This window comes from Mustelus asterias, chromosome 5, assembly GCF_964213995.1.
Source record: "Mustelus asterias chromosome 5, sMusAst1.hap1.1, whole genome shotgun sequence".
NCBI classification, from domain to species: Eukaryota; Metazoa; Chordata; class Chondrichthyes; order Carcharhiniformes; family Triakidae; genus Mustelus; species Mustelus asterias.
Genome location: NC_135805.1, coordinates 115894235 through 115921786, shown reverse-complemented (window position 1 = coordinate 115921786; position 27552 = coordinate 115894235). Strand labels below are relative to the sequence as shown.

The following is a 27552-nucleotide window of genomic DNA, read 5'->3' as shown; positions in this document are numbered from 1 at the left end:
TATGAATAGTTAAGCTGCTTTATTTTAATAAGTTATCAGACAGTGTAATAGTTACAGCCAATCTCATTGCAATCCAACTTAATTTTAGTACCTGCTCATAAGTAAAAGAATACATCACAAATAGCAAGCTAGAGAAAGAAAATCACTTTTTTGGACAGTTTTATTTTCTGCTGGAATAAGACCAACTATCAAAGCTTAGGCCAGCATTCTTCTTTAAGGATGCTTGCACCTCTCCCATCTCACTCATTAGCTCACCACTCTACTCCCCACCCACCCCTAAATTGACCTACAATATTTTTCTCAGTTTACAGCATAGCATGAGAGGATGCTCTTCCTCAAAACCTCATCCCCATTCAGGGATTAGTCAGAGGGAGCTGCTAATTACACCAGCTACTGTACCCCTCAACAGTGGATTCAAATCAGATTACAACTTGGGAGTATTGTGTACAGTTCTGGTCACCGCATTATAGGAAGGATGTGGAAGCATTGGAAAGGGTGCAGAGGAGATTTACCAGGATGTTGCCTGGTATGGTGGGAAGGTCTTATGAGGAAAGGCTGAGGGACTTGAGGTTGTTTTCATTAGAGAGAAAAAGGTTAAGAGGTGACTTAATAGAGGCATACAAGATGATCAGAGGATTAGATAGGGTGGACAGTGAGAGCCTTTTTCCTCGGATGGTGATAGCTAGCACGAAGGGACATAGCTTTAAATTGAGGGGTGATAGGTATAGGACAGATGTCAGAGGTAGGTTCTTTACTCAGAGTAGTAAGGGCGTGGAATGCCCTGCCTGCAGCAGTAGTGGACTCGCCAACATTAAGGGCATTTAAATGGTCATTGGATAAACATATGGATGATATTGGAATAGTATAGGTTAGATGGGCTTTAGATTGGTTTCACTGGTCGGCGCAACATCGAGGGCTGAAGGGCCTGTACTGCGCTGTAATGTTCTATGTTCTATGTACAAGACTTCAGCTTTTCCCGTCTTTGGGTGTGAATGACTTAAATTGTTTTTAATCTCAATCCTTAAAGTTATAAAGTCAATGCTCAGAGTGGACCGGGCAAACCCAAATCCATTCCTTGCTCGCCCAACTGAATTCAATTCAAGGTCCTCACAAAAGTCTAAAATGGAAGTGTCCTTGTACCAAAAAGCAGTCCCAACCACCATCACCCGAATGTCTGTCCATCGCTACAGACTTCATAACCCAGATGTCAAATTGTCATAGTTTTGTTACAAATAAAAAAGCTTTAGAAATGTCATTGTATAATGGCTTCTTTCGACCTGGAGCTAAAAGCTTAAAAGCAATTGCAACCATCACAGATTACTTACTTAGGTAGTGGCCTTAAAAGGGATAAAGCCAAGTTACCAGCTTAAAATCAATAAACATTTTAGACCACCCATGTACAATATCAGAGAGAAGATGCATCACTGAAATACAAATCAAGCAATGTTTTCTATAACAGATCTACAAGATCAAACTGAAGAACTCAGGAATTATATTCCATAGAACCTGCAAGCCAAAAGATCCTGGATCCATTCTTTTTTTCCTGGGATGAGAGCGTTGCTGGCCAGGCCAGCACTTGTTCCTCATTCCCAATTGCCTTGAAGATAGTGGCAAGCTGTCTTCTTAAACCGCTGCAGTCCGACTTTTTGAAAGGTCCTGCACTCAAATTGTAAGGCAAATTAAAGATCCAAGATGGCAACAGAATTGAATGAGCAAGCTGAAGTGCTTTTTTGGGAAAAGGCCAAGTTTTTACCTATCTATGTAGACACAAAGATGAGACACGAGGGTAACGTCTCTGATCTAAACTGTCAGTAGTTTAGTAAAATTGGTTGATTTGCATTCCACTGCCAAATCTTGTGCAATTCTGATGGATTTTCCACCCAGTAATATATAAAAGTGGAGTACATAAGGATCAATGCATCACAAAAAGTCAATTATTTACACAAATTTATAATTTTAACAGATGTATGACACGATTAAGTTACAGACCGAATACTGTATTAAAATGAATAAGAGACTTGCTTTTATGCAAGCTCATTTCATGCCCCTGGGACGTCCCAATATGCTTTGCAGCCAATCAAGTGTAGTCACTGTTATAATATAGGAAACACAGTTGTCAATTTATGCACAGCAAGGTTCCACAACAGCACTTTTACAATGTCCAGATAATCAGTTTTGTGATATAAATTGAGGGGTGAATTCTGGCCAGACCCCCATGAATACCTCCTGCCCTTCTGCAAAATAATGCCATAGGATCTTTTGAGGAGGTAGATGAAACATCAGTTTAACATCTCAATTGAAAAATGGGATCTCCAAACGTGCAACATTCCCTCAGTATTGAACTGGAGTGGCAGCCTTAGATTTTTGTGCTCAAGTCCTAGAATGAGACTTGAACCCAGAGCTTTTTAACTCAAGAGTAAACAGTGCTATCAGCAGTGGCTTGGTTAGCAGCAACTTTAAGAAGGTAAACTAAGTTCAATTGTCCCAGTGGCATCAAGCCAATGAAATACTCCAACGTAAAAGCTATGTTGAAGTCCAATAGAATTATTACATGATTAGAGCAAATTACTGTTGACCCAATCTTTGTGCAGTGGGTACAAATATATGATTGAGAGTCATATAATGTAATACTTTCTCACGTAGAAAGTAAATAGCTAGTAGGTTTGAAAGGTTCCAGTGGAAAACAAAAGTATCCATTGCCCCCAAACCCACTGACATTTAGATATTTACTCAGTTATGGAGATTTATTACAACCATACAACTTTGTTTTAAATATGGGACTTTCAAAAAGACCACTTACTTTGATGCTAAAAATCTATTGTTAACTAAATTCTCAAGAGTGAGATGTCAGAGGAGTGCACCAAATTCAGCATGTGAAGATTCATGCTGTCACTTAAATTTGCTGACATTCTTTCTCGACCCATCTTTGGTTGGTACACCACTTATTGCACAATCTTGCCTGTATAAAAAGATCAATTTTTGATGGGAAATAATAAACATTTTAGATGTCAAGCTCAATATCCAGGGATATAGGGCAACTAACCTTGATGAGTAGATTTGTGCAGCTTACGTTAAGAGCATAATTTTGCATGTTTGGGGTTTAATACTTTCACCAAATGATATTTCAAGTCAAGTTGTTTTCTTTAAAATCTCATTTGCTTCACCATTCACCCTCCCACTGGTCTCCTTTGCAAAGTTCCAGTCAACTGGATTAAAAAGTTGCAATGTTTTCTTACGTGTCCAATGAGGGTTGATTATGAAGGTCAGGAGGAAAAGTCCAGAAAATAATAACACTCCCTGCGGGACTGGTATATGCAGTCTTATTTTGTCGAAATGCTGCCAGCACACCCACCAAATATAATAGGTGAGGATCATACGACAGTGAAACAAGTGGATCATGAGCCACTGGTTTAATTTCCAGAGCTGAATATGGGCAAAACCAGCCTAGGAACAGAAAGATTAAAAGAAACAATTAACAGTGTGGGCAAACTCACATACCTCCTCAAACTGTACTTTAGACACAGTTGAAATACAGCACTCCTTTCCTCAGTTAAAGCTCAAATTTGACAGAAATGTCAAATGCTCTTAAACTCCAAGTCCACAACAAATTAATCTAAGCTTTTCTCTATAACAGTTACTGTGAACAAGAACATTTTTGAATGAGTTTGAATGGCCATTTTAACATGTCATTTTTGTACAAATTGAAAATTAAGAAAAATACTGAATTTAAATGCAAAAATAATCTAGCTTTAAAAGAGCAAAATACATTTTGAATCATTAGGTGTAAACAACATTATTTTCCTGAAGATAATGGCACTCCTTAAATGTGAAGCCAAACAGAAGTATGCATGTATGTGTGCACTTCAAATACAGCTGCAGAGCCACTTTATTCCTGCTGTTGGAATTACTGAGATATTGGGAATGTGTCTTGAACTCATCATCAGAAAAACTCAGTGCTACTGAAGCACTAACTATATGACATGACAGACTGCATTATGAATCAGAATGCAAATTTAATTGGAGCTAACGCCTGACTTTAGAATCAATTTCCAGTTCCAAAGAATAAGCCATCAAAGTCACAAACAAATTTGTTTAAGGCCAAAGAGTCTTTGACAAAGGGTCCTCTGGACTCGAAACATCAGCTCTTTTCTCTTCTTACAGATGCTGCCAGACCTACTGAGATTTTCTAGCATTTTCTCTTTTGTTTAGGGCTATCTTTCTAAACGCAGCCCTCTGGTTTTATTATTTATTTATTCCATTTTTACAAATAAATAGAGCAACATTAATGTTCTTACCTTCAACAGGATCCAAGAAATGCAAGTGAATGGAGTGCTCATCTCTAACAAGAGTATCATCATGGGCAAATAGTGGCCTGCATTATCCCATATCAAATTGGTGGCAAAACCAGAAAGGGCAAAAAAGTGATGGACAGCTAGGCTCACATCAAATGTTTTGAAAACTACATTGGACCCGTGAAGAGCTGCATTTTCCAACATAAAAAAGCCAAATGCTGTTAAGATGTTGAACCAAGACCAGTTCTGTTGACCTAGAATTTTATCAGCATGCAATTCGGAATCTTTCAGGAGAGCCCAAAGACCTGCAGCCATGCCCTGGATTCCAAAAGCACCGCGAGTGACAGCGAGATCCCAGAAGACCTTCTCCTTTGCTGGCAAAGAACAGTAGGTCACAGACAACGCAAGGCATAGCCCATGTGAAACAATGAATATTAAAAAATAGAATAGAAAACCAGCAGCAATCACAGCGCAACGGACATTCCAGGAAGAATAATCCATGTCAAAAAGGCTTTCTGAAGAGTCAACCTTGTGGAAGGAATTCATTTTGTCAACTGAAGCAATCATATTTAGTTGAAGTCTGTGCTACAACCAATTGTTTGGTTGTCTGGTTAAGAAAATTCAACCAGCAAAAACAAAATTTGTCTTCACACCCAAAGTGCCTGGTGAAAAGTCCATCCAGGTTTACAGTCTCACAGAGGCACTGGACAATTACAAGTCACCTAGAGGAAAAAAGGGCACAGAATTAACAAGTGTAAAAGGTCAGCCAACCGCTGCATATTTGTGTTTTACAGGCCTAAGTTGAAAACTAAATTTTCTTCAATTTAATTCCTGCTCCTCCTCTCTTCCCCCTACCCCAGCACTGCCCTCACAAATAGTGGTTCTTGTTTACCTATAGTAGTGGGCAGCTCTCCAGTTCCTAACCTGTATGGGTCAGAATTCACGTTTAAGACAACATAGTTGAGTATCAGCAAGTTAATGGGTGCGTATCGGGTCATAATACCAATCCTTATCCCGCCTACACCAGACATAACATTTGCAGCAGGGGTCACTACATCTCGCACGGCCAATCCATCTAAGCTGCATCTTTGGAATGAAATAAGAGCACCTGGAGGAAACCCATGACATGGGGAGAATGTGCAAACCCCACAGAGACAGTCACCAAGCCAAAATCAAGCCCGGGTCGCTGGCACTGTGAGGCAGCAATGCTAACCATTGTGCCACCCTGCAACCTTTTGTGCTAGTTTAAGAAGCATCCTGCTAAAAGTTGTATATGCCCCAAGAAATAATTAATCATTGTGAGTTTCTACAAATTGTGCATGTTTGCAAGATTTTGAGACAGCTCTGAAAATTAAGCTGCTTCTCATGGATGCAAGGCGACTAATATGAACTTTAAAAATGTTTGAATGTAATTTTTAAAAATTAACAAAATGACTAACATAACTCAAATAATTATATATAGTTTTTAAATTTTCAGCAATTTAAAATCAAGTTACTCTCGGGTAGTGGATTATGATTGAGTTTTTTAAATAAACATCTTCAGTTATTCATAAAACTGAACAAAGTTACCACTTTTAAATATATCAAGGATAAATTTTAGGGCAATTTTTAAAAAAAAGTTTTAAAATTCTGTCCCTTGCTGGTTCGTCCCACATTTTGCATTCAGTGATGTGAATGAGTTTGAGTGAAGAGCGAGGGCAATAGATAGTCTGGGCTGAGAAAAGATAGCACGAAGGGGTCAATGTGAAAGACATGTGGATCACTAACTGTGCTTCAAACATAAACTATACTAACATACATCTTTTTGCATTCAGATTTTAATGATCTTCTGAGTATTGAGCAATACCAAACTATATTTGCATAAAATTTGCTTAGGGAAGAATCAAAGGGATCTTTTCCCCAATCCTTTTCCCTTCTACCCCAAGTGCCAGTCTGCACCTTGATCTCATGTCTTGCTTTCAGGAAATGCTGACTCTTGTTCTGCTATCTGACCTCCATGCCATTATTGATGCCTAGTTTAGCTTTTAACACTGTCATTACTGCCTCCGTTGTTGTGTATCCATGACATCTTTGTTATCTTATTTCATTTGACTTCCAACCTCCCCGACCTGCTATTGCACACCACCTCTCCCCCTCCTCCCACTTCTGTCAGTATAAAACTCACCACATTTCTATCTCTCGAGCACTGAAGAGGAATCATACGATCTTAAAACGTTAACTCTATTTCCACGGATGCTACCCAACCTGCTGCACTTTTCCAGCATTTTCTGTTATTAGTTTACATTTGCACAACAGATTCTAGATACTCAGACTTGTCATTCCACCATCCACTTTATGCATCTCTTCTCATGTCTTTCACATGGAGGTAAGAGGGAAAGGAGACATCTCCCTCACAAATGTTCCTTCACTTATTTGTTAAATTTGCATCAATTCTAAATGATAACTATGTGTCATTGCTGAGCGCGAGTATTGCTGAAAAAAGACCAGTCTACTTGCCAACCATTCAGCACTCTTTTCTCATTGCCCTGACACGATGAATGCAAGATGAAAAGCTTTAATAAAATGTCTTTTTCAGCAATACTCAAGTTCTCGCCTACTAAACAACTATTGTTGAGTATACTGGAAATAGGTGGACAGATACCATTTGAGGCTGTGCATACCGATTGGTGCCTCTGTCGAACCATGAGTGGTGAGAGTAGTGAGTGTTACTATCGAGGATCAGTTGCTGCTATGATGTATTGTGGCTTCCAATACAATTGCCTGGTGCACCTGGGAACCAGTGGGCCATTTGAATGAGTGCTGCCACCCATACAGGACAAGCTTTGGGAGCAGTACAGGAGCACCTGGGCAGATCCAAAAAGGAGAGTGGAATTGAGGTCAAGTCCCAGAAGTAAAGTTTATGCTGAGTGGAGTTGGAAAAGTGTCCAACTGGAAAAAAGAGGGGAAGAACAGACAAAACCTGATACACTGACGTGAACTCCCTCAATAGCCAGAATGTAGAAACTTTATTTTCCTGATGATTGGTCTACGTTGTCAAATAGTTCTTCCAATTTGCTGAAGGTTAATGGCTTCAAAAATTAATATTAGATACAAGTTTAATTACTGATATAAATATATTTGGTATATGTCAATGCTGTTTAGTTGCAGTACCTGAATACTACCAGTAGATGCTACGAACATACTGCATAAACATACTGTAAATATGGCATGCCAGTAAGAAGTCTCACAACACCAGGTTAAAGTCCAACAGGTTTATTTGGTAGCACAAGCCACAAGCTTTCAGAGCGCTGCTCCTTCATCAGGTGAGTGGGAGTTCTATTCACAAACAGGGCATATAAAGACACAAACTCAATTTACAAAATAATGGCTGGAATGTGAGTCTTTACAGATAATCAAGTCTTAAAGGTACAGACAACGTGAGTGGAGAGAGGGTTAAGCACAGGTTAAAGAGATGTGTATTGTCTCCAGCCGGGACAGTTAGTGAGATTTTGCAAGCCCAGGCAAGTCGTGGGGGTTACAGATAGTGTGACATGAACCCAAGATCCCGGCTGAGGCCTTCCTCATGTGTGCGGAACTTGGCTATCAGTCTCTGCTCAGCAACTCTGCGTTGTTATGTGTCGTGAAGGCCACCTTGGAGAATGCTTACCCGAAGATCAGAGGCCGAATGCTGAAGTGTTCCCCAACAGGAAGAGAACATTCTTGCCTGGTGATTGTCAAGCAGTGTTCATTCATCCATTGTCGTAGCATCTGCATGGTCTCCCCAATGTACCATGCCTCGGGACATCCTTTCCTGCAGCGTATCAGGTAGACAACGTTGGCCGAGTTGCAAGTGTATTACCGTGTACCTGGTGGATGGTGTTCTCACGCGAGATGATGGCATCCGTGTCGATGATCCAGCACATCTTGCAGAAGTTGCTGCGGCAGGGTTGTATGGTGTCGTGGTCACTGTTCTCCTGAAGGCTGGGTAGTTTGCTGCGGACAATGGTCTGTTTGAGGTTGTGCGGTTGTTTGAAGGCAAGAAGTCGGGGAGTGGGGATGGCCTTGGTGAGATGTTCGTCTTCATCGATGACATGTTGAAGGCTCCGGAGAAGATGTCATAGCTTCTCCGCTCCGGGGAAGTACTGGACGACGAAGGATACTCTGTCCACCGGTGTCCCGTGTTTGTCTTGAGGAGGTCGGTGCGGTTTTTCGCTGTGGTGTGTCGGAACTGTCGATCGATGAGTCGAGCGCCATATCCTGTTCTTATGAGGGCATCTTTCAGCATCTGGAGGTGTCTGTTGCAATCCCCCTCATCTGTTGTACTATTGTATCTAATGTACATTGGGGAGACCATGCAGACGCTACGACAACGGATGAATGAACACCGCTCAACAATCACCAGGCAAGAGTGTTCTCTTCCGGTTGGGGAACACTTCAGTGGTCACGGGCAGATCCTGTGTATACGGAGGGCTTGTCCGTCGGGGATACCTTCTTTAATGTGTTTAGGGTGGAAGTTGGAGAAGTGGAACATTGTGAGCTTATCTGTGGGCTTGAGGTACAGTGAAGTGAGGTGACTGTTCTTGATGGAGATGCGTGTGTCCAAGAATGCAACCGATTCTGGAGTGTAGTCCATGGTGAGTCTGATGGTGGGATGGAACTTGTTGCTGTCATCATATAGTTGTTTCAGTGATTGCTCACCATGACTCCAAAGGAAGAAAATGTCATCGATGTATCTAGTGTATAGCAACGGTTGAAGGTCCTGTGCAGTGAAGAGGTCTTGTTCGAACCTGTGCATGAAGATGTTGGCATATTGAGGTGCAAATTTGGTCCCCATGGCTGTTCCGTGTATCTGGATGAAGAACTGGTCGTTGAAGGTGAAGACATTGTGGTCCAGGATGAAGCGGATAAGTTGTAAAATTGCATCTGGAGATTGGCAGTTATTGGCGTTGAGTACTGAGGCAGTTGCAGCAATGCCATCATCGTGGGGGATGCTGGTGTAGAGTGCCGAGACATCCATTGTGACCAGGAGTGCTCCTGGTTCAACTGTTCCATGTGCGTTGAGTTTCTGTCGGAAGTCTGTAGTGTCGCGACAAAAGCTGGGGGTTCTTTGTACAATGGGTTTCAAGATGCCCTCGACATAGCCGGAGAGGTTCTCGCACAGGGTCCCATTGCCCGGTACGATGGGACGGCCGGGCGTGTTGGCCTTGTGTGTCTTCGGGAGGCAGTAGAGATCTCCAACGTGGGGAGTATGTGGGATGAGAGCACGGAGGATGCTCTGAAGGTCCGGATCAAAGCTCTTGATCAGTCTGTTGAGTTGACGGGTGTGTTCTTTGGTTGGATCTGCGGGTAACTGTCTGTAGTGTTACTCGTTGTTCAGTTATCAGTACACTTCTTTGCAGTAATCCATTCTGTTCAGTATGACGATGGCCCCTCCTTTGTCTGCTGGTTTGATGACAATGTTGCAGTTGGTCTTGAGAGCGCGGACGGCGTTTCATTGTGCTTGGGTGATGTTCGGGGCTGTCTTGTGAGTGTGGCTGATGAGTCTGGCATTGATGCACCTCCTGACGGCTTGGGCATACATGTTCAGTCGAGGGCAGCGGCCTTCCGGAGGAGTCTAATTCGACTCTTTCCTCTTCGGTTGCTGCACCTTGGAGCTCTCTGTCGGCGGTTCCGGTTCATTGGCTGTCTCATTGTGTTCGCTGTTGGCCTCTTGGGGTTTGTGGAAGAACTCCCGCAGCCTCATTCGCTTGATGAATTCCTCGGTGTCTGCTATGAGACTGATGGGGTATATTTTGGTGGTGGGGCAGAAATTGAGCCCTCAGCTGAGAACTTTGATTTCATCTGGTTGAAGTGTGTAGTCTGACAGGTTGACAATGGTACTAACTGTCCTGACTGGAGACAAAACACATCTCTTTAACCTGTGCTTAACCCTCTCTCCACTCACATTGTCTGTACCTTTAAGACTTGATTATCTGTAAAGACTCGCATTCCAACCATTATTTTGTAAATTGAGTTTGTGTCTTTATAAGCCCTGTTTGTGAACAGAACTCCCACTCACCTGATGAAGGGGCAGTGCTCCGAAAGCTTGTGGCTTGCGCTACCAAATAAACCTGTTGGACTTTAACCTGGTGTTGAGAGACTTCTTACTGTGCCACTCCAGTCCAACGCCAGCATCTCCACATCATGGATGCCATATTTAAGCAGCCAGTACAAATCCAGCTGCCAGTTCTGTAAGAGCTTTATACTTTAAAGTATTTTAGATAAAATAATCTCATGGCAGGTCCCAGAATACAGTCATATCGAATTATTAACTCCTTGAATCACAATTGTGAACAAGATAAATGGGGTTCTACATGAACCTAATTAACCCAGGAGCCAATTTTAAGATAATAGATGCAGAAGCTATTTTAACAAATTGCAATACACATACAAGACAGGGCTGTGAATACAAATCAGAAGTGGGAGAAATAGGATAGGAGGAATATAAAACTGAAGTTTCTGTGTGTTTCATATTGGAAACCTACACTGAGGGCTTCATGGTGTTAGAAATCACCAGGGCCAGCGCTGCCCATGAGGGCACAATGATTGCAGTAAGGAGGAGGCATATTATTGGCTAACAGGCAATGGATTGAATGTTGTCAGCCTCAGGTGGTCCACATCCATTGTAAGGTGACAAGATTTTAAAGGTCACTTTCTCAATCCCATTACTCAGGGATGAAGGTGACAGGGAGGAATGACTCATGTGTACATGGATTGAAAGCTGTCAAACCTTCACCCGTAAGTTGCACCATCGATGTAACTCTGAATGCGTAATTGCATTGCTGGACATGGATCACTTTGTGGAGCATTGTCCGATTGAAGGCTACCCACGAGGAGGCCACTAATGATGGTGGATCAGCTCCTGCCGCAAATGGAATGCTGCACCTTCGGACCTTTACTGGTAAGATGCCCTCCTCCAGACAGGCACTCACATCAGCAACAAAGCTTCATCAATTTTCAGAGGGTAATGCCAAGAGGAGTCTATTGGGAAACTACAGACTCTTGTTTTGAAGTGCAGAATTGAGGCAATAAGAATCACATTGCTCCACATTGTGCACATGCAGTTGCTGCGTTCAGAGGTGTAGGACCAAAATAAAGCCTACATGGTTTTATTTTATACCTAAAAAAATTAAATTATCAACTAAGAAGTTAAAATTGGGCCCATTGCATCTCTCCCCCAACACATTGGCCCAAATTTTGTGGCAAAAATAATAGCCAGTCTAATCAGTACACGGCATTATTGAACATCACAGAGGCTTCAGCTTTCTGAGTATGGAAGCTGCAGAATTTGGACGTTTGATTCACCTGACTTTTCCACAAATGTCACCAGCACATCAGTATGTCACCAAGGGATTCAATACTGAAATACATAATGCTCCATGAAGTTATCACTAGATACCCACTAAAATTACTCGACAGCATGTTAAGTTGCCAACAATCTCTCTGACTCAGGATGTTTACTTCCATAAATGTAAGTCTCATTGCTTTCAATTTTAGTTATTGTTGGTGATATCAAAATAACTTTTAAAATCTCATCTCTGTTCGGTTTGCTTTTTCCCTTTCTCATAGGATAGAGACTGAATTACATGTTTTAATTTACACTTCTTGGTTTGACTCTCTATACCATAAAGATTCTTCTACCTGATTGGTTAAGGTGAAAGCTATTGCTTGTCCTGTTTGCACTTTCCAGTAGTAGAAAGCTGTGGCTTTCTACTACTGCAAGTTGCTCTGTGAAAGCACACAAAAATTCCATAGGAAATTTTAAGTGTTATTAATGGCAAACACTGTTCGTTCACCACCAATAGCATCATCTAGGCCAGCGGTCTCCAAACTCTTCAGTACGAGGGCCACATCGTATATTCTACACATCTTCGCGGGCCAAAGAAAAAACTCAGTTCTATAAATGAATGAATAAAATTTATTGTATCCGGGCCGGATGTGACCCGCCGTGGGCCAGATGTGACCCGCCGCGGGCCAGATGTGACCCGCCGTGGGCCGTAGTTTGGAGACCCCTGATCTAGGCATTATCTGCCAAGAAGGCTTAGTTTAGACTGGTGCATATCAGGGGTGACATTTTCCGGCTGCGCTCGCCCCAAGGTCGGAAAATCCCACCCAAGGTCAACAGACCTTTCCATGGTCCATGTCCCGCCTGCTACAATTCCTGTGGCGGGCGGGACAGGAAAATTCTACTCCAGGCCTTGAATTGGATGTTGGGTCTAAAGATCACACTGGAGCGAATACAATTTTGTTAGTGCTCAGCGAAGGCAATTGGGGTTGCCGGACAATCAGCCGCTCTAAAATGTTTACTGTCCCATGTTTATGCTACTGCAGGCAGAAATTCTCTGTAAAGGTTGTAGTGTAAAACGCAGTTTAAATTAATTCTTATTAGTCTTCCTCATTTTTCCTTTCTGGTTTCTCTTCCCCACAAAGCTTTCGGATCGAAACAATGGTCTGCACAAATATAGAAATTTCAATGAACCACAACAGTGAGGTGCATGCTGCACATTCTTAACTGACAAAACAGTTAACCTTCATATTTCTAAACAAACAGGGACTGGTGGCTTGGCACTTGACAGAAATGCGGGATCCAGGCCAAAGGACCTTTACATTATTGATTGGAGACATCCCTTTTCCATTGCTGAAATAACCAATAAGGATCCAATCACTATTGCAAGCACAATAATCTCGTACGTCTCCCTTTGGAGTTCATATGCAAGAAACTAGAAAATAGGCACTTTTTAAATAAAAAAGACAAATGCGAGGTTGTGAAAGGTATTACTAGCATTAGGGATTGAAACTGATATCATGCCAACATTTAAGAATAGACTAGACAAGTTGCTGAAGGAAAAGGGAACAGAGAAATATTGAAGCAGAGGCAGAAAACCAGTGAAGACTACAGTGGATGTGGAGGATTCATGCCAACATGGGCTGAATAGTTGGATTTCTACGTTATAATTTCTATGGAAGTCTGCAAGAGTTGAAAGGTTATATGTACCTGAATGTGTGTGCTTGCATATCATGCACAGGGCAGAATATATTCCTGTTTTTTTTCTGAATTGGAGCGTGACCTAAAAGTGTGTAAATCTTACTATGTGAAGAGATCAAATACTGTCCACTGCAGGCAAATCATAACTCAATGGGAATTCTTCCAAATCACCATCTACCTGTGGTTTGTGAGGGGTACACCAAGATATAACCTTCGAGATTTGCTCTAGGGATGAAAAAAAGTGCAGTAGATGATTTTTATTTTCATTCCAAATGAAAGCCACATTTGTGGGAAGATTGAGGAGAAGAGAACATGCTCAGTGCCTGTTTATTGCATTACTGAATTCCCTGAGAAAAACTAATGATCACCTTTCAAGGGTTATGCAAGTTAACTTTGTGCTCGTGACACTTTTTGTTGTGCAGTTTATGTAGTACTTTGCAAGTAAAATTTATGGTGAATAGGAAGTCAAAAGAAAGGCTGGTTAGGACATGGCTTCATGTAGCACTCCAGGATTTGAGTATACAAGTTGAAACGCATCTATAGATGCGTGAAGAGAAAGAGGTTGGTGAAGACAAATGTAGATCCCCTACAGACAGAAATGGGGGAATGCATAATAGGGGACATAGAAATGGCCAAGCAACTGAATGCATATTTTAGTTCTGTCTTCACAAAAGAGGATACAAATCAAATGCCAGAAATGTTGGAGAATGCAAGGTTTGAGAGGGAAGAACTGAGGGAGATCAATAATCGTGGAGAAATGGTGCTGGGAAAAATGATGGCATTGAAGGCATCCCCAGGGTCTGATAATCTGCATCCTGGAGTACTTAAGGACGTGGCTCTAGAAATAGTGGATGCATTGGTGGTCGTTTTCCAGGATTCTATACACTCTGGAACAATCCCTGCAGATTGGAGGGTAGTTAATGTCACTCCAATATTCAAAAAAGGGAAATAGAGAGAAAACAGGGAATTATAGCTTAACATCAGTTGTGGGGAAAATTCTCAAATCCATTATCAAGGACTTTACAGCAGAGCATTTAGAAAGCAGTGGCAGGATCAGACAGAGTCAGCATGGATTTCTGAAAGGGAAATCACGCTTAACAAATCTGTTGGAATTCTTTGAAGATGTAACTAGTAGAGTTACAAGGGGGAGCCAATCGATGTGGTATATTTGGACTTTCAGAAAGTGCTTGACAAAGTTCCGCATAAGGGATTATCATGCAAGATTAAAGCGTATGGGATTGGGGAAGTGTATTGAGATGGATAGAAAACCGTTTGGCAGAGAGGAAACAAAGAGTAGTAATTAATGGGCGCTTTTCAAATTGGCAAGCAGTAACTAGTGGGTTGCCACAGGGATCGGTGCTGGGATCCCAGCTATTCACAATATATATTAATGATTTGGATGAGGGAACAAAATGTAACATGTCAAAGTTTGCAGATGATATCAAGTTGGGTGGGAGGGTGAACTGTGAAGAGGATCCTTCAGAATGATCTGGACAGTTTGGGTGAGTGGACAAATTAATGGCAGATGCAGTATAATTTGGATAAATGTGAGATTATTCACTTTGGAAGCAAAAACAAGGCGGCAGATTACTACCTGAATGACTGTAAATTGTGAGAGGGGGGTGTGCAGCGGGACCTGGATGTCCTTGTGCACCAGTCGCTGAAGGTAAACATGTAGGTGCAGCAGGCGGTAAAAAGGCAAATGGCATGTTGGCTCTCATTACGAGGTTTCGGGTACAGGAGCAGGGATGTGCTGTTGCAATTATACAGGACTTTGGTGAGGCCACATCTAGAGTATTGTCTGCAGATTTGGTCTCCTTTTCTGAGGAAGGATGTTCTTGCTCTTGAGAGAGTGCGGTGAAGGTTTACCAGGCTGATTCCGGGGATGGTGGGACTGATGTAGGAGCAGAGATTGACTAGGTCAGGATTGTTTTCGCTGGAGTTCAAACGAATGAGAGGGGCGGGATTTCATAAAGACTTTAAAAGTCTAACAAGACAAGACAGGGTAGATGCAGGGAGGATATTCCCAATGGTGGGGAGTCCAGAACCAGGGGTCACAGTCTGAGGATTCAGAGTAGACCACTTAGGACAGAGGTGAGGAGACATTTCTTCACCCAAAGAGTGGTGAGCCTGTGGAATTCATTACCACAGGAAGTAGTTAATGCCAAAACATTGAATGCATTCAAGAGGCGGCTGGATATATTACTTGGGCTGAATGGGATCAAAGGTTATTGGGAAAAAGCAGGATTAGGCTATTGAGTTGATCAGCCATGATCGTAATGAATGGCGGAGCAAGTGTGAAGGGCCAAATGGCCTCCTCCTGCCCCTATCTTCTATGTTTTTATGAGGTTGGGCTGTACAGTTAGAGATGTTTGGGGGCGATTCTCCCAGCACACTGCGCTGCTCGAGCAGTGCAATGGGCTGGGAGACATCAGTGGAGGCTGTTTAGCAGGCTCCCCGCTACGGCCTCCACGCGTCTCCAGCTCCAGGTTTCTTGGAGTCATCAGCTCCACGCCGATTTCCATACTTAAATTTCCAGCTGATTAGTGGGCCCAGGACTGAAGTCTCCAGGCCCACTAGCACCTACTCCTGCCAGGAGTGGTTCGCTCCAGCGGTTTACAACAGCTCCCCACTAACAGGGAACTGGCACCCAACCCCGCTGGAGGGAATAGAGGCCAAGAGGTTGGGTGTAAAGGGGGGTGCCTCCTGGCCTTTCCCAAGGGGCAAACTGGCAATGGCCACCAGGCAGTGCCATGGGTGGGGGGGGGGGAACATCGTGGGCTTGCCCAGAGAGGTCTGCGAGGCCAGTGATTGGGGGTGGGGGAGCAGCGATGTGGAGTCGCGGGGCTGGCCAGCGATTGAGCTGGCTAGAGATTGGGAGAATGGCCATGCAGGGTCACTGCGCATGCGCTAATTTCCACTCTGATACATCAGTGACTTGCTCAGTGCTATGCTGCCGGCCTCTCCAGCAGGAATAGACCCTGCCCCCAGATTTTCAATGTGAATCCTACTGGGGCACTCTGCAGTGCTCAGTGTGAGATTCACACTGTGAAAATCCCACTAAAAAAAATTGGCAGGAGTTACTCCAGTTTTCACATGAATTCAACATTTTTCAGATGTGTTGAAAACTGTAATCCCCTTGCTTTCTCAGAAGCACGTAAAAATCGTACAGAAATATGGGTGGGGGAGTTATCTCAATAGCCCACCCAAATACGTCCCTCAATTAAGTTGTACGTCTTCAATGCCGCTCCAGTCAGTCGACTTGTTATACTTTCTTAGCCAAAATATGTGAACACAAATCCCATGACTACAATAAACGGGGTTTAAAATTGTGAACTTCCGCTTGCAAGACTGTGCATCTTTGTGAATTTTTTTTTTAAAAACAGAAAAATTCTATTGCTATTTAATATTAAAAAAAAGTCTCAAATACAGGGATTGCTGATCCAGCATAGAAATCTGTTACTAGCATTGTAGTAGCCTTAATGATAAATAAACTCATTTTAAATTCTCTGCTGGGTCATTCATTTGCCAATGTCGAGGCGTTCAAAGCTGTGGTGATTCTTTATGGGAGATTTTGATTCTGTAACTGTGCAAAGTTACTAAATCCATGGAAAGTGAGCCTCGGCCTCAGTTTGTCTCATCTGTAAATACTGCACCTAAATGCAAGTTTAAATTAAGTGCTTAAGTACTGAACTGAGACTTGAACCCATGACATTCTGGCTCAGAGGCTGGAAGTTAGAAAAGTTAACGACACAAATTAAAGCATGACTTCCAATTTGAAAATTAAGCTATTTTAAAGTTGCTTCCTTCATTGAACGCTTTCCTGTAAAATACAATAAATAATGGATAGCTAAAAGCAAGCTACAAGCGTGGAATCTATTCCCAGTATTTCACTGAGATAAGACGACTCAAACTGAACTTCTCAGCCAGATTACAAACTATAACGCACTTTTAGGTATCAGATAATTAAATAGCGGTCAACTTTGTTGAGTTGCGACAACCACATTAACCAGCTATCGAGAAGAATGATATTAAATTTTACTGGAACAATTATTTGGGTCTAACAGAGTTAGATTACATTAAAAAGCTTTTTATTAGTCACAAGTAGGCTTACATTAACGCAATAAAATTGCTGTGAAAATTCCCTAGTCGCCACATTCCGGCACCTGTTAGGGTACACTGAGGGAGAATTTAGCATGGCCAATCAACTTGACCAGCACATCTTTGGAGCGTGGGAGGAAACCGGAGCATCTGGAGGAAACACACGCAGGCACAGGGAGAAATGGGCAAACTCCACACAGACAGTGACCCAAGCCGGGAATCGAACCTAGGTCCCTGGCGTTGTGAGGCAGCAGTGGTAACCACTGTGTTATCATGACGCCCCCATATGGGCAATAAATTAAACAAAGGGCTTAGTTGAATCATGTCCCCAAAGCTTTAACCACAATTTGAACACGTCAATTAAATCAACCTTCAAATCATTCCCCAGTATCTATAAAAAATGGGGTTGTTGCACTGATCAATGCAAAAAATGTCAATACTGAGGAACGGAAAGCGTTCTAAAATTTTCATCTTTCCAGTAGCCATTTGTATTGCAGATTCCAACTGAGCCTCCCATAACTAATGCTAAATTACAATCAGTTTTACATTATGGATTTACATACATTGGAGGTAGGATTGTCCCTGTGAGCTGTAGTAAGAATTTTTGTTTCATTCTGTCACATGATGTGGGTGTCATTGGCTCGGCCAGCATTTATTGCCCTGGAGAAGGTAGTGGTGAGCCACCTTCGTGAACCACTGCAGTCTACCCAATGTAGGGACATTCAATCCTGTTGGAAAGGGAGTTACAGCAACAGTGAAGAAACGGTGTTACAGTTCCAAGTCAGGATGGTGCATGACTTGTAGGCAAACTTGCAGGTGGTGATGTTCCCATCCATCTACTGTCCTTGTCCTTATAGGTCAGAGTGGTTGTGGGTTTGGATGGTGCTGTTGAAGGAGTCTTATTGAGTTGCTGCAGTATATTTTGCACTGTGTGTAGGTGGTGGAGGTATTGAATGTTTAAGGTATCCAACGGGCTGCTTTGTCCTGAATGGTGTCGAACCTTTGGAGTGTTTTTGGAGCTGCACACATCTGGACAAGTGGAGAGTATTCCGTCACATCACGTGACTAGTGGCTTGTAGTTGGTGGACAAGCTTTAGGGAGTCAGGGATGAGTTACTTCTGCAGAATCTCCAGTATCTGACCTGCTCTTGTAGCCACAGTATTTATATGGCTAGCTCACTTCAAGAGTAACTCCCTCTTCCTCCTTCACCCACCCCATCCCCACCCCAACCAAAATATTGATGGTGGGGGATTCAGTAGTGTTAGGAAGTTGGAATAAAAAGTAAAGAATTGGATAAAAAATAAACTAATTGGATTTAGCATCACTGAGAATCATAGAATCCCCACAGTGCAGAAGGAAGCCATTTGGCCCATCAAGCTTGCACCGACAATGATCCCACCCAGGCCCCATCCCTGCAACCCCATATATTTACCCTCAAATCCCCCGACACTAACGAACAATTTATCATGGCCAATTCACCTAACTCGCACATCTTTGGACTGTGGGAGGAAACCGGAGCACCCGGAGGAAACCCATCAGACATGTGGAAAATGTGCAAACTCCACACACAGTGACCCAAGTTGTGAGGCAGCAGTGCCACTGTGCTGTCTGAGAGAGCTTATGAGTTCTACTCAAAACAAATGATAAGTGGAGTTGCCTTTTGGTATTATTGGAATTTTGCAGTTCAACAACTATAAAAGGAGTGTTACCTAGTGTTTACTTATGTGTCTAAACAAGTAAGGTTCTTTTGAGGAATATTTTGTGAAGCAAATTTAACTGTGAGACTGTAATCTTCTGTGTTAATGTTTTCTTTTGTTAAATGTTTTAATTTAATGTTTAAAATCCCAAAAGTGTGACTGGAATTTGTGGCTTCTGAATTCAGTAAACTTTTTCCCCTCACAGTCAGAATACAAAATGAAGGTTGTGACATGTGGGTCAAGTTCCCCATGATAAACTCTCTGACAGACACTTGAGATATTAAACCAGATTTACATACGTTAAACATTTAATTTTCATACCAGTAAAACTTGTCTCAAGTCTAGGCATAAGGATGGATTTCCCGGCCCAAAGAAATGCAGAGTCAGAAGCAGCCGATGTGCTTTTAGATCAAGCTATTGATAAATCCTTATTAGCAGGATTTCTGTTTAATATAGTGTCCACACTTACTATCCATAGGGACACATTCAAGCACAGAAACTATACAGTTTGACAACACAGAATTCTATTGTGCAAGTGTATTATGGGAGTTAAACTGACTAAAACTGAAATTTACCAGCACAAGATAAGTCAGTAAGCTTCCCAGTGTTTATCCAACCCAGGATCATGCCAAACTATCAAATTGCACCTACCTGACATTTACAACATTTTTTGATGTTCAATAAATCAATGAAAGATCAAAAGGCAATGAGGATTACTTGTATAAAACAACTTGAATATTAGAGCTGCAATCTCCTCGATATACTCAGCTAGTTTTAATTAAAGGTCATTGATCTAAATTGTTAACTCTGTTTCTCTCTCCACCGATGCTGCCTGACTATTTGCAACATTTTCTCTTTTCACTTCAGATTTCCAGCAATCTCTGATCACCACTTTTATCCATTTGGGGCCAACTTGACATTAAATTGTCTTGGTTAACCCAATCTCCACTTCCAAGCTTCAAGGAAAATGAGCTACCTTGAGTTTGAGTTGATGTTTAATAATGCTGTAAAATCCTAAAATGTTCAACAGATGCAAGCCACTTTGCAATAGCTTTAGAATATAAAGATTCCTACATATAATAAAACATAATTAAAAGAGAGCACATTCCATCCATCATGTCATAGATGGTTCAATAATGTCCTTTAGGGAAGGAAATCTGTCGTCCTTACCTGGTCTGGCCTACACGTGACTCCAGAGCCACAGCAATGTGGTTGACTCTCAACTGTTTCGGGCAACTAGGGAAGGGCAATAAATGCTGGCCAGCCAATGACCCCCATGTTCCACAAATGAATAAAATAAAAGAAAGCATTAACAACTCAGGTGTCCACTGCCTCTTGAACTGCTCCAGAATCTTTTGTTTCTACTCTCCTACCAAATATTGATCATGCTTTCCTTGAGGACATACTTCCTGACAACAATTTTGACAAAGAGATCATAGATTTATTCAAGTTGTTTCACATAACAGATCTGTACAAAATGTGAAACATATTGACAAAGAGACAAGTATAAGCAAATCAGAAACTACCTCAAGGCCAATATTCTATTGACTATGTGATTGAAATTCTGTTTCTTTTTATTATGTGGGACTGTTCTGAACATTTTTCTCCGAAGAAAACTAAAGACAGCCTTGGATATAGTAATTACCAAGGGCTTATAAAAAACGTCATGCTGGGGCGGATGGACCAGAAAGTTCTTGGCATCGATTAGTGAACATTCAAGCAGGTTAGTGGGGATCCACTCAAACTTAGCAGTCAAAGAAAGAGGAAGGGAGAGAAATCAGACAGAAGATCTTGGCAATCCCAACTACCACGAGTATCACACTGACTTACATTGCTCCTAAATCCATCTTCACCCACAGCTGTTACTGTAACTGACATCTATAGTTGTGATTACAGTCCCATGCACAGTAAAAAAATTGAACTTCATTGTAAATGAATAAATATTCAGGCATAATTGGAACAGGAATGATCATTTATTGGGACCAGTTGCATAACAAGCAGAATGAGCTCTGTTTTTGTGGCACAGGAGGGGAACCCAAATAAGTGGGGAAAGATTAGCCTTAGATTAACATGGACTCCATACAATGGTGGTGAGGACTCAAAACAAGGAAGGCAAAGAAAGCCAATAGCTTTCCAACAATAAATGGAAAAGGTCAATTGCTCAGTTTTCCACATATACCCACTCATCGTTCACACTTGCAATTGATTAGAAATGCATCTGATACTTAAACTAGATATCTGAATATGTTTGATTTGATATATTTGATCTTCATCTGACCCAAGCATGAATATTTGCTTAACCTTTAGGTGTGATATATACTTGTGACAAGGTAGAAGTTAGAACACAAGTTTTTAGCAGCAGAGATAATTATTTAGTTCCCCTCCTCCACGTCTGAACATTTGCTTTTTGCTAATCTGTTTCTTCTGCAACCATATTGGGTATTGCTGTGCAGCTTTGTCTAACCGGAATGAAGCAGAAGTATCTTTACAAGAATGTTACTGATTACAACTTTACAGGAACAATAAACACAACCTTCCTGTGCAGAACTACGAACCCCAAAATACGAAGTGAAACTTAGAAATATCTTCAAAATCTAGTAAATTAAAGATTTCAGCAACCTCGCTGTGCATTTCCTGAAATTGTTCAACTGAAGTTAATGACTTTAGTTCCTCTTCGGTTTCTGTCCAAATTGTGAAAATGATAAATGCCAGTGATCTGCGGGACTGATGCAATTTAAATCAATAGTGCAAGGAACTGAACTAATCTTTACAAACAATTGAAGCGATGCTGTCATAAAAATATCAAAAGTATTGAATGATAATATATCATTAATAGTTAAAGTGCATGTGTGAGGACATGATCATGACTGCCCACAGCCACAGAGTAAGGAATCACATGAAGACCAACTTGAACAAGGTATAAGATACCAAAAGACAGTTGCAGTGTCAATGACTTAATAGTAGGCGGGAAAAGAGAAGAGAACATTTTGGAAAAAGATTAAGAGGTGGCTAACTTGTGGGAAGCAGGTTCGTCACAACAATTCATAAATTAGAGTTCCAAGTCTCGTATGTGCCAACACATTTTCTCGCTATTGTTCAATTTGACTGGTGGTTCCAAAGTTAATCACTTCAAAATGAAGTTTGACTTAGAAGTACTAATCACGTGAAAGTTTTAAAAACCTTTTTGCTGTAGGAAATCCATTTCAAGTCTTCCCTTTCAGTTGGGAGCTATTCTCTGAATAAACAACGCATTCGTCAGGATTTCCTTTAGAAATACATATTGGAAAAAAAAAATCAGTACCAGTAGAATGAGGCTCAGTGTGCAGCTGACACACCTTCGGGTTTACAGCCCAGAGATGGAAATCCATATGAGCCCAATGTTTACATGTTAGAAGCTGGCATCAGTGGAATCTGGAATAGGTAGGTCTCTATAATCCCCAAAAAGTATAACATAAAACATATTTTATAATTCCCCTGCACATCCCTGCTGCTTTAAGGCATGAAACATTTGCCTGGCATATGTTAAAATAAGTTGACCGAAAGGACGATGTGATGTGCTTCCCAGACTACCTCTGGCGACAAGCAAAAAAGGTTAATGCAGCAGTTTTTTGAAATAAAGAATTATTCTAGATTTCACTCAAGGCAATGTGAAGTGGGGTAGGGATGGAGGAGGTGGTGGGAAAGCCCAATAGATTCCAGTTACTTTGATGCAATTGATGTTAAACTGCCAGGTCTGCCCTAACCTGGTTTCTTCCACCTTTAAGTATTGGAGTGACATTTGAAATTTTCCAAGCCAAAGACAGAATTCCAGAATGTACAGTGTGTCAGAAAATGACCAATCTCTTTATCTTTAACACCCTTGGGTGGAACCACTTGGCCTCCATGATTTGTCAATTATGTTTTTTTGTCCATTACCATTTTTGAAACTTGTTTTAAAATCTACTAAATTCTTCTTCCTATATCTGAAAGTTTCTTTGTGCCATTGGTATGTTATCTTTCTCCATTATGAAATTTAACACATCTACCACTTTCTTATTATCCATTATCATCCCACATGCATCAAACTTTAATTTGCCCATATTCCTCTTTCCCACTCTTATTTAAAAATACATTTATGAACACATTTGCTACTATTTTTGATATTGCTAACAATTTTCTTTACATGTTTTTTTGCCATTTTCTTTGTATCTCTTGCTGGTTTTCTTTTATAGCTTTCTCAGGTCTGCTAGATTTCTGCAACGTCATATACTGATACTATCTCACCCCTCATTTGTTAACAACTGCTTTAATTTCCGGACATAATCTAAGCATACCAGAAAATATTCAGAATATGTGAGCCTGAAATCCAACGTGATGCAGTTAGATAAATGCCTCATCTTTTATCTCTGGATGGATTGAAATCTAACTCTGACTAATGGATGCAAGTCTTCTAACAGCAAGATACTTAATGAAACAAAATTTGGGAAGTCTCAACCCAGCTCTGCAAGTCATGGACTGAGCTGACATAACACAAGTACCTCATGTACTGCATTCATTTGCAACATCATTCTGAAAACATCAACTTGATGCAGTAGACCATGCACTTTGTTAGGGCAGAGTGCAAAGAGCTTTAATTTGCATCTAACCATATTAACCTTGAACAAAATCACCAACCATCAGTATTACCTATTCTGAACAAGCTGCAACTGAAGCTTTAACTTGTCTGTGCTCTACACAGATGCTGAATGACTGGATCAATGCATTTTCTGTTTGAACTTCAGGAAGTGTACTGGAATACGCTCCACTTGCCTGAATGAGTGCAGCTCCATCATTATTCAAGAAGCTCGACACAATCCAGGAAAAAGCAACCCGCTTAGTTGGCACCCCATTCACCACACCTACCACATGACCCCTACCACCTAGAGGAGCAGATGCATGGGAACACTTACCAACTGCAAGTTTCCCTCTAACCACACACCATCCCGACTTGGAAATATAATGATGTTCCTTGACTGTCTCTGGGTTAAAATCCTGGAACTCACTCTCGAACAGCGCTGGAGGTGAAACTATACCTCAGAGATTGCAGTGGGGGCAGCTCACTACCACCTTCTCAAGGACAATTAGGGATCAGCAATAAATTCTGGCCTAGCTAGCGATGCCCACATTTTATGGAACAACCTTTAAAAACTAAATCATTAGTATCAATCACAGATATAAGAGCACCCAAAACTGATCAACATTATATTTTTGTTGCAAGACTGACCCTGGGTGGACAGAAACACAACACAAGGAATCACTCCTTGTCAAATGGTCAGAATATTAGCACTCATCATTTTTATCTATGGTTCAAGGGTTTGTTTTGGAATTCTCCTGCCTGACCATCACCAGCTCTAACCAAGGACCGAATATCAACTTTTTTTGCTGTGCTGGCTATTAATTTGCTGTTTTATTTCAGACTTCCAGAATTTATGCTTAATTTTTATATCTTTGACGAACCATCATGACTGCTTGTGGGATCTAGGTGTGGACACATCGGCTGCTACATCATCACAGTGGTTCTACGCTTCAAAAGCAATTAATTGCCCACAAAACGCTTTGGGATATTCTGAGGAAATGACATGCAAGTTTTATTTCTTTACTTTAAACAAAGATCTGATTATTTTAAAAAGCTATCCGATCAACCTGGGGTTTAGTCATGGAATCTAGCAGACTGTTTCAGAATTCTTCCCAAAAAGATCCACAAAATCTTTTAAGTCAATTGCTGAGCATCGGACTGCTACCAGCTGAACAAGCAGAAGTTTACTATTGTTCGGTGCTACTAATTGACTATTTTGCTAAACTCTAGCAAGTATTCTCAACCCAAGAACACTTGAATCCTTCAAAAGCAATAAATGTTTTTGCCTTGGTTAAATGAAGCAATGAAGAAATTCGGGTGGCACCTAACAGGCAAACAGAAAGTGCTGATTTCTCAGCAGTCTGGCTTGGTGACTTTTGATGTGGAGATGCCGGCGTTGGACTGGGGTAAGCACAGCAAGAAGTTTAACAACACCAGCTTAAAGTCCAACAGGTTTATTTGGTAGCAAATGCCACTAGCTTTCGGAGCGCTGCCCCTTCGTCAGGTCGAGTGGAGATCTGCTCACAAACAGGGCATACAGAGACACAAACTCAATTTACAGAATAATGATTGGAATGCAATCTTTACAGATAATCAAGTCTTAAAGGTACAAACAATGTGAGTGGAGAGAGCATTAAGCACAGGTTAAAGAGATGTGTATTGTCTCCAGACAGGACAGCCAATGAGATTCTGCAAGTCCAGGCAAGCGGTGGCGGTTACAGATAGTGTGACATGAATCCAAGATCCCGGTTGAGGCCATCCTCATGTGTGCGGAACTTGGCTATCAGTTTCTGCGCTGTTGTGTGTCGTAAAGGCCGCCTTGGAAAGCGCTTACGCGAAGATCAGAGGCCGAATGCCCGTGACCGCTGAAGTACTCCCCAACAAGAAGAGAACAGTCTTGCCTGGTGATTGTCGAGCGGTGTTCATTCATCCGTTGTCGTAGCGTCTGCATGGTTTCCCCAATGTACCATGCCTCGGGACATCCTTTCCTGCAGCGTATCAGGAAGACAACGTTGGCCGAGTTGCAAGTGTATGTACCGTGTACCTGGTGGATGGTGTTCTCACGTGAGATGATGGCATCCGTGTCGATGATCCGGCACGTCTTGCAGAAGTTGCTGTGGCAGGGTTGTGTGGTGTCGTGGTCACTGTTCTCCTGAAGGCTGGGTAGTTTGCTGCGGACAATGGTCTGTTTGAGGTTGTGCGGTTGTTTGAAGGCAAGACGTGAGGGTGTGGGGATGGCCTTGGCGAGATGTTTGTCTGGAGACAATACACATCTCTTTAACCTGTGCTTAATGCTCTCTCCACTCACATTGTTTGTACCTTTAAGACTTGATTATCTGTAAAGACTGCATTCCAATCATTATTCTGTAAATTGAGTTTGTGTCTCTGCATGCCCTGTTTGTGAGCAGATCCCCACTTGACCTGACGAAGGGGCAGCACTCCGAAAGCTAGTGGCATTTGCTACCAAATAAACCTGGTGTTGTTAAACTTCTTACTTGGTGACTTTTGGCAGAGATGTGTTTCCTATCTGGTATTCAACAAAACACAAAAATATTGTCACCACTTTAGGATGTCCTCAAAACACATTACAACTTATTACTTTTGAAGTTCAATTACTTGTCAAATAGAACCATCTACTGTTCAGAATCAATACAGCCAGTTTACCCCCACACTGACCACCACCCCAAGTTTACCTCACATTGACCATCACCCCAGGTTTATCCCCCACATTGACCATCACCCCAGGTTTATCCCCCACATTGACCATCATCCTAGGTTTATCCCCCTCACATTGACCATCACCCCAGGTTTACCCCACAAATTGACCATCACCCCAGGTTTACCCCACAAATTGACCATCACCCCAGGTTTACCCCACAAATTGACCATCATCCCAGGTTTATCCCCCTCACATTGACCATCACCCCAGGTTTACCCCACAAATTGACCATCATCCCAGGTTTACCCCACAAATTGACCATCATCCCAGGTTTACCCCACAAATTGACCATCATCCCAGGTTTACCCCACAAATTGACCATCATCCCAGGTTTATCCCCCTCACATTGAACATCACCCCAGGTTTACCCCACAAATTGACCATCACCCCAGGTTTACCCCACAAATTGACCATCATCCCAGGTTTATCCCCCTCACATTGACCATCACCCCAGGTTTACCCCACAAATTGACCATCACCCCAGGTTTACCCCACAAATTGACCATCATCCCAGGTTTACCCCACAAATTGACCATCATCCCAGGTTTATCCCCCTCACATTGAACATCACCCCAGGTTTACCCCACAAATTGACCATCACCCCTGGTTTATCCCACAAATTGACCATCACCCCTGGTTTACCCTCGCATTGACCAGATTAAAGACTGTATTTACCACATGTTGATAATTATCTGGGATTCAAAGCTAGATTTAACTCACATTGCCTTTTACCCCTAGTTTAAAACACACCGACCACGTCCCGGCGTTGCAAGGCCAGTTTGGCCAGGCCCGGGTTAATCCCGTACCACCCGGCACACACTCACCCTCACTGTCTACGCCGCCGATTTGATGGAATGGGTTCGTTGCTCACGTGACCTCGTCTGACGCGCAGAGGAAGCCCCGCCCCCGTCTGATTGACGGCAGCGCACGCGCACCAACAGCTACTGCTTTCCCATTGGCTGAAACCGACGTCAATCCAATGATTTCAGCCAATAGACGAGCAGTTGGGTGTTTGAGCGTGACAGGAATGTTGCCGTGGGAAGCCCAGCCCAGCCCGGCCCAGCCATCAGCTGCAGTTTGATTTAACTCTGCATCAATGTGTCCTGTATGGCCTGAATCAGACAGTGCAATTAGGGAGACACCGA

General features: G+C 42.0%; 1 protein-coding gene across 4 annotated transcripts; it reads right to left on the bottom strand.

Annotated features, from left to right (window-relative positions):
* On the bottom strand, positions 1 to 27287 carry cln8 (CLN8 transmembrane ER and ERGIC protein). Of its 4 annotated transcripts, none has more exons than XM_078213229.1 (3): positions 27232 to 27287; positions 4296 to 5014; positions 1 to 3444 (listed from the first exon to the last, which is right to left on the bottom strand). In XM_078213229.1, exons 2-3 carry the CDS (start codon positions 4857 to 4859, stop codon positions 3130 to 3132), a joined length of 879 nt encoding a protein of 292 aa, XP_078069355.1. In that variant the 5' UTR covers positions 4860 to 5014; positions 27232 to 27287; the 3' UTR covers positions 1 to 3129. The 4 variants fall into 4 exon arrangements, with proteins under 4 accessions (XP_078069355.1, XP_078069354.1, XP_078069357.1 ...); XM_078213228.1 differs by having other exon boundaries at positions 27128 to 27244; XM_078213231.1 differs by lacking the exon at positions 27232 to 27287 and adding an exon at positions 27140 to 27189.
* Between the last annotated feature and the right edge of the window lie 265 nt (positions 27288 to 27552).

Bases quoted from the DNA above. Each gene is read 5' to 3' on its own strand.
- cln8 (XM_078213229.1), bottom strand. From the start codon at position 4,859: ATGATTGCTTCAGTTGACAAAATGAATTCCTTCCACAAGGTTGACTCT. The intron at 3,445-4,295 runs GTAAGAACATTA...TTCTGTTCCTAG, and splicing joins TTTCTTGGATCCTGTTGAAG to GCTGGTTTTGCCCATATTCA.